Genomic DNA, 13,953 nt, shown 5'->3' on the forward strand with positions numbered 1-13,953 from the left:
TAAAATTAATGTGAATAAGATTTATATTAATATTATAGGTTAAGATAGAGATATGCATTTCTATATGATTTAAATGCATATTTGAATAATTATGTGATAATTAAATTAACTAATTAATAGTTAATTGATCAAATTAATTATTAATTATTTAATTGTCTATTATATATTTAATATAATTCAATATATATTTATTTAAAATAAAAAAATAAATAAGGAATGAAATACGCATAACTTCCTTACTAGAAAGTTACACAAGAGTTAGTGGGGAGTTAATCCTTTGAGTTTTAATTGTAAAAAAGGTTAAAAAAAATTAAACATAGAAAAAGAGGATACATATTTTTCAACCCTTTGGAACTCTCTTTCTCTCTCAATTTAACACCATATAGGAAAACAGAGAAATAGTTTTTCTGAGAATTTTTTTTCCCTTTTTCGGATCCCACAATCCCATTGATCCTTTTTTAGAATAGTTGAGTAACCTTTTGGTGATGTTTGCATTCTATTCATGACGAAAGAGGTTTGCATAACGATAAGTTTTGGAAATTCGTAAAGAATTATTCCTCCCAATATTACTTTTTTCTTGATTCTTTAAATAGCATGCTTAATCTATTTTATTCTGCATTTTAATTCTTTATTTTCTTTGCTCAATTAAAAGAAAAAAAAAACAATTAAACGTTTTCACATTGGAATTCAATCTTCCGACTGTTTTCAAGCTTCATCTCTTCCAATTTCCGTTAAAGATCTCATTATCAGCATCAATGGAAGGCCGTGAAAATACCCAAAGGCCCTCATCTATCCAAACAGTTGAGAATTGGTTTACCTCTTCTGCGAATCTCACAGCCCTTTCCCTTTCTCAATCTCAACGGCACGGGATTCGAATTTCGATTATGGTGTTTAGACACCATTCTTCTTCAAGCCTATCTGAAAACCCACAACAAATTTGTTCTTTTATATAGACCATCCGTTGTTCACTAGAACCCCCCGCCATCACGTCGATCACCCTCTTTACTAACAGTCAAACTTCTCCCCAAATCGTCCTTTCCCCTATCTTGCATCCACAAGTCCCTCTAACCATTGAACTCTTGGATTTGGTTTATCTTCAAAAACCTGATCTCTCGAGATCATCTTTGCTATGTAAGGGAAACAATCAAGCCAAACCATCTACCATACCTATCGCTGTAGGACCTTGCAAGAAGACAATCTGCCTCAACAATCCTGGGTTGGGAGATGCCATGTGCCCATTACCTCTAGCCGCAAGGTATATGGTTGGCGCTAGTGAAGCAGGAAGGTGGGATGAGAGAAGTGTCTTTGGAAACATCCTTGAAAGTATAAAACGTAGGAAAGGGTTAGTCGAGGAAGGAGAGATGAACTAGTCGAACAAAGAGATGGCTGAGAAGGAAGTAGTTGGGAAAAGAAGAAAAGTTGTGCTGTCCCATGTGTTTGTCCTTGCGGTGAGTGACCCTTAAGAGCTTGTGTCTAGTAAGCCAAGCCTCATTTGCTCAAATGAGGGGCCATTGAAAAGGTTGTTCACAACATTTAAAAAGAAGAAATCTGAGAAGCAAGAGAAATAAAAGGAAGAGAAGTTGGTCACATGGTCATTAAAGAAGAGATTGGTTGAAGAGAGAAACATGGAGGCGAGGCGATCACATCTGGAGCCATCAATGTCGACTTGGAAGAGGAAGTTGTTCCCCTATAAAGGAAGTCGAAGAAAAATCCACGCACTAAGCCATATGGTGGATGTGTTTAAAAAGAAGTGTGGCACAAAGCAAAGACACATTAAGAGATAGTCCTCTCTGCATCCTCTGTGGAGCGGTTAGCAGCCCGATTGGCAGAGAAGAAAGAAAAAGTAAAACAAAGACTAAAAAGATAAAGGAGGACAGACAAAACCTCATCGCCGCAACAAACTTTGAACGAGAGATATGCAACGAGGAAAGAGAACAATACACGACGAGGAAAGAGAACAAAGAAGTGTTGAGGCTAGAATTAGGCCCAACAAGGAGGAAGTAGCAAAAGATAGGGCGGATGAATTCGCGGAGGAATTGGAAAAAGAAATGACGGAGGAAAGCGATGTAGAGGAAGAGGCTAAGGCCCAATGCAGAAAGAAAAATATTGTAATAATAAGGAAGGAACAAAAGAAGGAAAAAGAAAAGAAGAAGGTTGAAAAGAATAAAAACGAACAACCTTAAAAGAAGCAAGAAAAGCAGGTGATGATCAAAAAGCCTATGGAGAAGAAAAAAAGAACATAAGTGGGAGAAGGAAGCAGAGTGTCTGCTTGCCCTGAACAAAGAAGAAAAGAGAGAAGGTGGTCGAAGAAGATGCACCAAAAGAAGCAGGCTTGCTAATAGAGATAAGGTTCTTCCCTAAGAATGCCCCATTGCCTACATTCATAACAAACATCATCGATGCGTTGGGGTGGTACGCCTTTTATGAAGTACCCCAAGTGCTCAAGCTGACTGTGGTGTGCGCCTTCTATGAGGGTAGACTCCACCGAGAGGATAATCATGTCAAGATTGAAAAATACAAAGTGTCTTCCATCACTAGGGAGGTGAATGAGTTGTTCAACTTGTCCAATGACCCAAAGGTTAAAGGGAATAGAACCATCAAATCGTCAACACAAGAAGAAATGAATGAAACATTGGGTCTATGTCGTACCTCCCTAAAAGGGATTAAGACATTGACCGCAAATGCCTAAATCCTTGGGGAAATTTGTGGCTTTAATTTATTAAGAAGAAGCTAATCCCTACGATACACGACCACTCTGTTTCAAGAGATAGGGTTATAGCCATTTATTGCATCATACGATGCATTCCCATGGATGTTGGCCGCATTGCAGCCCAAATTAGAGCAATGTTTTACAAGCCATAGGGTTAGTTGTTTTTTCCCTTCACAATCATGAAGTTATGCGCCAATGAGTGTTTGACAGAGGATGAGCCGGAGGAGCCTATTAAAGGAATTATCATAATTAATGTCATTCGAGGGTTGTTGATGGATTCATCACACTCGCTTCAAGCATTTAAAGTTGAGAAGTGACCCTCTCAATTTCAAACTACTACCTCCTCGCAGCCTCCTTTGCCCAAAAGGAGAAAATTGATGAAAAAGGACTTTGAGATCTGAAGGCCAAGTCTTGTAGAGGTAATTGATGCATGGTTAATGCGATGAAATAATGGTGTAGAATGCGATGGTGGAATATGCATTGTGCATGCAAGTTTTCTTAGCAAGATCTAAGTATAAACTCTACTAAGTTGTCTGGTAAGCCCAGGGTCGAACATAGGGACTAAGGAAACAGTATGCGATGGTAACTTCAGTTCTCTTTGGTGATGTGCAATAGGACTCATGACACTCCTTTATAGACGTTCAAGTTTTCCTGACTCAGATCCAAGTATAAATCCAACTCAGGTTCCTGGTAAGTCCAGGGACGAACTCAGAGATTCAGATTAAAGCTAACGCAGGCCTCATTGTAAATGTTGTAGAAATATCCTAAGTGTATGTAGAAATGAGTTATTTACACTAAGTTGCTACTGTGTGTATGCAAGAAGATACAAAAGGGTCGAGTAGAGAATAAGGGGTCGTGTGGAAAATGGAGTTTGATGCAAGTGATATGCGTCGATCTAAGTTAGATGTACACGAACAAGAATATGATGCAAATGAGATGACTTGTTTATCTCCATTTATGCGTTAGACTATATTCGGTACTTCTCAATGCGAATATCATACAATACCTATCTTTGGGATGTATGCGTCAATTACAGGATGCAATAAAACACCGGTACGTCTATCTCTAGATGTACTAAGTGTTTCTAACTTAATGCTGGCTTGCTTATTCTCTCGAATAATTTAAGCTAAAGCTGCTTTTACCAATTGATTTAGTTTGCTTAAGCATTCGAAATGGAATTTTGCATGAAGTTATAGATGCATCCGACATAAACAAGAAATAAACAGTGGCAAAGTATGATAGATCAAATATGTGAATTTATAAAGAAACCGATTGTCTTTAAAAAACTAACACTTAATCAAATGAGGAGATGAAAACGATAAGTAAGATGAAATGAAAGGAGTCAAACCGCAGAGTACAATCTCTTGTCCTCTTTGGCTCAATTCTGGTTCATGTACAACCACTTGTGGAAGAATTGGAAGAAATGTCTCTCTCCAGCTCAGTTTCCTTCGCTCCTTGATCGGCGATGGTGGTGGTCCTCTTCCCTTGTGTTCTTCTTATCACCACAGCACAACTCTACGATCTCAAAATTTTAAAATTATGTAATGAGCTAAAAAGGTCTAAGATTAAGCTTAAGCTCGTTCATCTGGTGGGATTTCTTCTATTTATAGGCTCGGTCTTCTTCAACTTGATGATGGGTAGCATTAAATTCCATACCCTGGTCGGCCGCCTGACATTCATATGCTTTTCAGACGCCGCCCGCTACAGATGCCCATGCTTGCAAGTGGTGATTTGACACAAACAACTTGAATCAATGAATCTTCCTTCCGTTGAATCCCTCCAACGCATACCCCATGCGTTAGACTTTGCCTACGACACTTTTCTTAATCATGCGTTAGACTTTGTTGAGATCCTGTAATATCATGCATTAGTGCCGCAGTATTTTAGCAATAAACATTCTTTTGCATGAGTTTGATAGTGTTCGAGTAATTTCATGCGTTTCCTCTAAAAATGATGAGATTTTATCATTAAAGACCCTAATTATTCCAACTTTTGAGCCACAATAACTTGTATTTCTACAAGTATCAGCTTCTTAAAAGAATGAACAAGGGATAGAGTATACATACCTTTGAAGAACTCTTTCTTCAAGTATCCCTCGATCAATCTCCAACGCGTCCAAAGCAATACTCGAATGCAACGAACAGAACAACCAACAACACGAACTGATGAATCCTCGATCACTATCGAGTCCAACTCGATCCTCGAACCTCGAACGAAACTAGAACACCACCACAAGTGTTACCTTGGTATTCTCAGTGGGAGAATACAGGATTTGTGGGCTCTGTGTGACTTTGGATAGAGGAAAAAAAGAGGTAGACGATCGAGTAACTGGGAGATGGATGAAGTCATCGTATAGACTAGATACTCGATCATTTAGTAAATGAAGCCTATCGTATAGACTTTGCTACTCGATCATGTAGCAATAGGTAAGTGAGTGACTATCGTATAGTAAATTTGGTACTCGATCGTGTAGGTTGTGAGACACCATCGTTTAGTAAAACGTTCTTACTCGATAGTCCTTTCTTTTGTCAAACGACACAAAATGAATGATCATCTGATTTTTGGAAAACGATTTTCCTTTTATTTCACAGTTATCATAACTTCCAATAACCTCCCACTCAATCGGTTACTAAAGAAAAAGAATTAATTATCATATAATTAATATATTATAAATAAATATGTTAACCAACTTATCATATTATATTTATAACCTATAGTTTTAATATTTCATCATATGAAACATATAAACCATAGTTCTTTTTCTATGTTATGATATTTAATATAAATCATATTTATATTAATTCCTCCAATTAATGTACCTAATACATCAAATCAATTATATCACATATAATTGAATTAATTTAATTATATCACATATAATTAAATTTCCTCTTGTTAATTTGAACACTTCAAACTAACCGAAAATTTTATTCTCAACTTGAATCCATTGAGCTACCAAAGGGACCTTATGGACATGTAGCTTGAAGCTCCAACGGTACGTGAATAACTGACTAAACTCTTTAATCACAAGATCCACTATCCGTTAACTGTTGGTCACTCCACTAAAGTTCACAGTTGCACTCTTCACACTATAGATATATTTCTGTGTCCATTGAATATAACCAGTCAATAGTGCGATGACCCTTCACAAATCACTCATAAGTATAGCTGGGCCAATTTACCGTTTTTCCCTTGTAGTTACATCTAACTCCTTAAGTACCACTGATTTCTCTAATGAACAATAAGTCATAATCCTACTATGAATGAGTCCTCTCTTCCCAAGAGAGGGTGTGGCCACTATGTTCAAGACCCGGAATCAACCCTTAAGGGAATAATTTATCTACTTACCCCTGCTTTGGGGAAGGAGTGAATTCCGTCTTGTGTAGCTGAATTCTCAACTCCCCAATCAGACGAATCCCTAAAATGGTAGGCTTGTTAAGTTGGCAATCTGGCCACTCTCACCCATACAAATCAAAGGACCGCCCTCATGAGCAGGAGTTCCCAACTCACTTAGGATTAAGGTCATGTTACCTATGTTCATCCTAGTAAAATGTAAGTCTCAATTATCAATGGCGTTATATAAAGAGACTAATCATCTCGTGGTCTGGTCTTATCAAACCCTTTGTATAGGATACTCCCGCTCGCATGTCTCCATATGAATGGTCAGGATCAGACCATTTGTAGCAATTTACAACACTTGTAACATCTACAAAGCGGGCCGTATCCGTAGTGTCACTAGGAGAAGGTATCCCTCCTTTATCCTTATACTACAGACCATATAGGTTATTACTTAAAGAATAATCCACTTGTCTATCACATACATGCTTAAGTTTACATAAAATAACCACGGATTGCCTAAGTAAAATACCTAGACATTGTAGGTTAAATCCAATTATAAGAGTTATATTTAGATAAACTACAAAGACTAAAGTTGCATGAAATTAGCCGTCTTGCCTAAGTAAAATACCCAAACATTTAGAACACTTCAGTGGGAGAATAATAGTTATTAGCTCCAACATCCTCAAGAGTTCACACCGTGAGATCCATGCTCGGCTTCTTGTCGATTTTACTTCGACTGCTCCATACGGAAAGTGTTTGCATGGGTTAATAATAAGGTGAATGGGGGAAGTCATTCATAGTAAGTGGGTGAAGGAAATGTGTCAACATTGTCCTACGGTCTCCTCCATTAATTTGAACCGTGAGATTCTTATGTTACGCCTGCTGTCGTTTTTCATGTGGCACTAGCTAGTCGTTAACCACGGCAATTCCTACGAAGGGTTGTAACATAGGATTCAGAACAACCCAGGCTTTAGTAAAATGAATAGGGTCTTATAATTCTGTCTTGGGTATTGTCTTCTATTTCGGAGGCATACTCATACTGTTCTATAAGATCTAAAAATGGCAGGTCTACACTTACAAGATTTACTAAGTGTTAGTAATGATCTTGACTGAAAATGATAACTAAATGACTATCGGAATATGAGTTATTCTGGAGATAGTATTTGGTCAAGAACTGTCTGTCTTGCTTTTGTAAAGGAATTCTTGACTACCCCACGGTAGCATTTGTTCTAAATCACTTAAGTATCGTTGCAAAAATAATGATTATGGGTACATTATCACTTTGCTAAAACTTGATTAGATTTAAAAGTAATTCACTTATAATTTTGTTTATAAAATCAGAATGACGAGTTCTATTATACAATTGCTAGCTTCAGACAAACTGATTGGAGAAAATTATGTAAACTGGAAATCAAATTTGAATACAATACTCACGATAGACAATTTGAGATTTGTCTTAACAGAGGAATGTCCTCCCATTCTTAGCTCAAATACCAACCGAACTGTTCGGGAAGCATTTGATAAATGGATCAGGACTAATGATAAAGCCCGTGCTTATATTCTCGCCAGCCTGTCTGACGTTTTGGCGAAAAAACACGAGGGTATGAACACTGCCAAAGAGATGATGGAATCTCTAAGAGGGATGTTTGGACGCTGTCCTTCACCCTGAGGCATGATGCTATCAAATACGTTTACAATAGTCACATGAAAGAGGGGACCATCCTAGACATGATGGTCCACTTTAATGTGGCTAAAGTGAATGGTGCTATGATGGATGAGAGAAGTCAAGTTGGCTTTATTATAGAATCTGTTCCGAAGAGTTTTTTGCAATTTTGTACCAATGCCTTAATGAATAAAATCAAATACAACTTGACAACTCTGAAGGCTTTTTAGACTATGTTGAGAACTAAAGGTCTGGAACTAGTACCAGAAGTAAATGTTGCTTCTGCTGAGAAGAGAGGAATGTCCTCCAAGCCTAAAGTTGCCTCGTCTTTGCAGACTAAGAGTATTCCAGCGAAGAAAGACAAAGGGAAAAGAAAAAACCTGCTGGTAAGAAGAGCAAGAAAACTGTTGCAGAGAAAGGGAAATGTTTCCACTACAACGAGCTGGGGACTGGAAGAGAAATTGCCCCAAATATCTTGCAGAGAAGAGAGTAGAAAAAGGCAAACAGGCTGCTTAGATCCTGAAGACCGTTTGCTCAGCTCATCTAGTAGGAGAAGTTGCCGATGAAGATGTAAATTACTTACTTTTGTTAAATGTTGTAATGAACCTTTTGTACATATTTTTATGTTAAATGAAATGTTCATTTTCAAAATTTATGTTTGTTCTAGCAACTTCTGTTAAGAATCAAATTTTTAATAGCCATCAGTAAATATTCAAATATTTAAATGACTAAGATCGAAGTATAATGAAACTAAGATTTCTAGCTCTGACTGTTAACAAGAGTTGTTAAAGTAGGTCCGACCATCTTAATCAAAGAGTTGAGAGTACCTCAATGTAATGGGAGGAAAATGTGTTTCCTAGCCATTATTTGAGAAATAGATGAATTCCCCATAAGAAACCTATTTGTATACTAATATGTTTACAATGATTCTTTCGGCTAAAGTGTTTAAGAATCATCTAATAAGACTAGAAATACCAGAGGTTAATAACCTAAGGCAAGTGGGAGAAATATCAGGTATGAGATACCAAATGGCAAAAAAACCATGGGTATGGGATGCCCTATTTATTGTATTTCTCTATAAAACTCAGAAACTCAGTCTTATATATCAGATATATAAGTTACCACTGAAGTTTTAGTCCAAGTGGGAGTTTGTTGGGATTTTATGTCCTAAAATTGTGGTTTGTAAACATTAGAACTTATTATGAGAATTCAATAAAGTTGTTGAATATATTGTTTTTTAGAAATCCAATAAACCTAAGTCCGTTGACTATTATATGAGTACTTGAACTTTATGTGGAAACATACAAGTGGATTAGGTTCGAGTAAATTGTCAAAATGATCTATAGTATATGAATAGGGTTGGGTAACTTATTCTGGTAACACTATTGGATGCGGCCTACTCTGTAGTTGTTACAAAGTGTTGTAAAGTGCTACATACAAAGTGATCCTAATTCGTGCATATTGAGACATGAGGAGTGGGGGTGTCCTGTGCAAATGAGTTTTGTGCAAGATCGAACCACGAAACCTGTCACTCTTAATTTATAACGCTGTTTACTATTTAAGACTGACAATTTCAAAGCGATGACCTAGGTAACTTAATCTTAATCCTGAGCTAACTATGAACTCCTGTTTGTTTGAGATTATCCTTTGATCTGCAAACGGTGAGAGTAGACCAATTGCCTCTGCTCAATAAGCTTACCATTTGGGGGATAAGACCGAATGAATACCTGGGAACATAGGGTGCAAGAGGGAATTCACTCCTACCCGATTATGGTTAGTAGAGAGGTTGTTCCCTTCAAGTGCTGATTATAGGTCTTGAACAAGAGGTCTCACCCTCTCATTGGCCTGAGAGGGATTCGATTTGTTGATTGGATCACAAACCAATTGTTCATTAGGGATCAGTGGAACTTAAGAAACAAAAGGTAATTTCGGGGGTAAAACAGAGATTCGACCCAACCGTTATTACGAGCAACCTATGAAGGGTTTACTTACTAATCATGGTTATATCGAGTGGACATAATATTTCTACAGTGAGGGGGAGTTCAGTTATGGGCTTTAGTGGAATCACCCATTAATTAACGAATGGGGTCAGATCGGTCTAATGAGTTTAGCTGATTAATCTCGTATCGTTGGAGCCCATGATCTGTAGGTCCGCGAGGTCCCTACTAGCTCGTAAATGGGTACGCTTTAGGGTAGCTTGAGAAATTAATTTGAAACGTTCAAATTAAACAGAACAAGAGAATAAATATTTAAATATGATTTAAATATATAAAGATGATTATTGTGCAAAAATTAATTTAATATTTGATATAATTAATAATTTTTAAATTAATTTAATAAAATCAATTTTTGAATGAAAATGATTAAAAGTCATTTTTAAAAAAATAAAATGGAAATTCGTTTTGCATGCACAAAGTGGAAAAAGGTTTTTCTCCATTATCATCATCTTTATGCTCAACACCAAACCATGATTTTCTCTACTTTGATTCTCCAAGCATGAGCTGCAAGCCATGTGTCACAATCGCTCTTTCGGAAGCTTCTCTTAGCGATTGTGCGGCACTTGTTTCCCGCTCACGAACAAGCCAGCCAACTCGATTACGGACTGCCGATGGCACACCGAGTGCCTCTTGCAACCTCCACCCCCGTTTTAGGGAAAACGGTTTTAGAAAACGGGTTTGGAGAAAAGGTTTTCGTAAGAAGATTTGTGAGTGTGAATAAAGAAAGAAAGATTGTAGTAGACTAGAAAGCAATAAGCAACAACAACGGCTTTATAGAGTACTACTCCGGGTATGAGAAATGATGGTAGTCTTATCCCCATATAGTGCATTCTGAACAAAAAGCCAACTGGCGCCCTTGCATATGCAAAAGGGCGAGTGGTCACTTACAATTAAAATGTAAAGAAAGCAAGCTAACTACACTAATACAATACAGGATGTGAAAGTAAGCTAGAAAGGGGTTGGATTGGGCATGCGGCCATGGGCAACAGGCCCTGGACAAGCATGACCGTTACATTCTCCCCCACTTAATTGGTTGACGTCCCCGTCAACCGACCTTGTTCAAAACCTGCAATGGCTGGAGCTGCATTCTTCAAGTCTTCGGCCCGCTCTCAACTGATCTCTTCGTCGGGGAGATCCTTCCATTTCACTAAGAACTCTGTCAGTTCACGTCTGGGTCTTCCAATACGGCGCGCACGTTTATCCAGGATTTGTGCAACTTCTTTCTCAGCAGAACTCTTCATCGTGACCGGTGGGCGCCTTAGCATGTTTCGCTGTTCGTCCTCGGGATCGGAATGATAGGGCTTCAGGATACTCACATGGATGACAGGATGAATCTTCATCCATGAGGGTAACTGAACCCTGTATGAGGTTCTCCCGACCTTCTCAATTACCTCCACTGGACCTTCATATTTCCTTACTAGCCGTTGGTCTCTCTGGCCTCGGAAACGAAACTTTTCCGGTCGTAGCTTGATCAGGACCTTGTCCCCAGCTTGAAACTCAAGGGCCCTCCGCTTCTTATCAGCCCACTTCTTCATCCTCTTCGATGCTCTTTCTAGGTAGGGCGCGAGCGATCTCAGAGGTTTCGCTCCACTCTTTAGTGAAGTTATGTGCCTGAGGACTTTTGCCTGCATAAGGGTGGTCCACCAAGTGTGGCATGAGTGGCTGTCTGCCGCACACGACTTCGAAGGGTGTTTTTCCGGTCGCGGAACTCTGCTGGCTATTGAAGCTGAACTGAGCCACATCTAACAACGGACCCAGTTCTTCTGGCTAGCGTCGATAAAGTGACGCAGATATTCCTCGAGCATACTGTTGAAGCGTTCCGTCTGTCCATCGGTTTGGGGATGATAGTAGAGGAGATATTCAGTGATGATCCCAATATTCTGAACAATTCTGTCCAGAATGTCCCAGTGAATCTTCGTCCCGATCGCTAACAATGCTCATGGGGACACCCCATAATTTCACGATGTGTTTGAAAGAACAACTGAGCAGTCATCACGGCTGTGCACATTTTCGGCGTTGGGACGAACGTGGCATATTTCGAGAACCGGTCGATGATAACAAGGACCGATTCAAACTCTCCCACCTTGGGCAAATGGGTGATGAAGTCGAGAGACACACTCTCCCACGGTCTAGAGGGCACAGGTAGGGGTTCCAGCAGACCCGCTAATTTCGCCCTTTCAACCTTATCTTGTTGGCAGACAAGGCAAGTCTTGGTAAATTGCATGACATCGTCTCGAAGACTTGGCCAATAGTAGCCTTGCTTCAGAAGGCATAAGTCCTCTGCCAAACTTATGTCCTGCCCACGGTGTGTCGTGACACTCCTTCATCAGTGACCTTCGTAACTCCCCGGATCTGGGGATTGTAGTGGCGATTGCCTTTGGTGTATAGTAGATCATCTTCCACCCAAAACTGGCGTGTCTTCCCCTCCCTGGCCAACTGTAAGATGGCCTGCGCTGCTGTATCATTTTGTCAAGTGAGTTTTGACAGTTCTCGTACTGTTGCACTCAACGTACTTGCTTGTAGGCGGGCGAACATGCACAGGGCCGCATGTTCGCTCTTTCGGCTAGAGCGTCAGCCGCTTGGTTGCTCTTCCCCGGTCTATGTTCGAATTGGAAGTCGAACTCCGCTAGACATTCCTGCCACCGTGCCTGTTTGGACGACAACTTCGGGTTGGTTGAAGAAGTGACAAATGGGTTATTGTCGGTCTCTGACCACGAACTTGGCCCAAGAGTACTGTCTCCAGCCCTCAACAGTGTAGAACTACCGTAACATCTCTTTCTCGGAGGCGGCATACCTCCGTTCTGCATCATTTAGTTTTCTACTCTCATACGCGATGGGGTGTCCGTCTTGGAGGAGAACACCGCCCAACGCGAAGTCAGAAGCATCAGTCTCTACTTCAAATGGCTTGGTCACGTCGGCAATTCCGAGGACCGGCCCTCAATCATCACTTTCTTCAAGCCCTCAAAGGCGGCTTGACATTCAGGAGTCCAGCTCCATTGGCTATCCTTCTTCAACAGTTCGGTTAACGGCCCTGTTCTTCTCGAGAATCCTTCTACGAACCGCCTATAGTAGTTGGCTAGTCCGAGGAAGGATCGTAGTTCGGTCACGGATGATGGTACCCTCCAGTCTCTAATTCGGCCACCTTGCCCTCTTCCATACCAATCCGACCACACTCAATCACGTGGCCGAGGAAATTTATGCGCTCTTGGGCAAAGGAGCACTTCTCTCTTCTTTACATACAACTGATTTCTCCTCAGCTTTTCAAAGACTAGTTGGAGGTGACGCCGATGGTCCTCCAACGAGGCACTATAGACCACAATGTCATCAAGATATACTACGACGAATTTGTCGAGGTATTCGTGAAACACTTGGTTCATTAGGGTACAGAACGTTGCTGGAGCATTGGTGAGGCCAAAGGGCATCACGAGGAATTCGAAGGCTCCATATCTCGTGACACAGGTCGTCTTGGGTTCGTCTCCTTCAGCAATTCGAACCTGATAATATCCAGACCGTAGGTCCAGCTTCGAGAAATACTTAGCACCGTGAAGCTGATCAAATAAGTCAGTGATGATAGGAAGGGGATATTTGTTGCGGACTGTGAGCTTATTCAAGGCCCGATAGTCGATGCACAACCGGAGGCTCCCATCCTTCTTCTTCTGGAACAGTACTGGGGCTCCATAAGGAGCCTTTGCCGGTCTAATAAAATCCTGCCTCTAACAACTCGTCTAACTGTTTCCGAAGCTCAGCCAATTCTGGCGGGCCATCCGATATGCATTCTTGGCAGGCGGCTTTGCCCCTGGCAACAACTCAATCTCATGGTCAATCCCCCTTCGTGGGGGTAAGGACTTGGGCAGGCTTTTCGGCATGACGTCCCGATACTCTTCCAAGACAAATAGAACGTCTTGGGGGATCTCCTCTTCAGTGGACTCAACTGATTCTATCGGATGGCCATGAACGTGGGTTCGTCGTGGGCCAGGCCCCTCTTCAATTGGAGGGCTGAGATCATTCTCACCCCATTTGGCTGCTTGATACTGGCTTGGACTACGGTCGGTGTAGATTCGGTAATGACTAAGCATTTGGCAAGGGCATTGGTATGACTTTATGTTCAAGCAGAAATTCCATTCCCAGTACCACGTCGAAATCATCCATCTTGACAATTACGAAGTCAACGAAGCCCTTTCCAATCTCCTAACTTCACTGGAGTTCTCTTCGCTATCCCCGTAATTGGTAGGGCTGCGGAATTC

The 13,953-nt window shown here is 40.4% G+C and overlaps 1 protein-coding gene across 1 annotated transcript; it reads right to left on the reverse strand.

The window, feature by feature from the left end:
* Positions 1-10,818: 10,818 nt before the first annotated feature.
* On the reverse strand, positions 10,819-11,340 carry LOC120076104. The gene has a single exon (XM_039029881.1). It carries the CDS (start codon positions 11,338-11,340, stop codon positions 10,819-10,821), a length of 522 nt encoding a protein of 173 aa, XP_038885809.1.
* Positions 11,341-13,953: the final 2,613 nt, after the last annotated feature.

This window comes from Benincasa hispida, chromosome 4 (genome assembly GCF_009727055.1).
Source record: "Benincasa hispida cultivar B227 chromosome 4, ASM972705v1, whole genome shotgun sequence".
NCBI classification, from domain to species: Eukaryota; Viridiplantae; Streptophyta; class Magnoliopsida; order Cucurbitales; family Cucurbitaceae; genus Benincasa; species Benincasa hispida.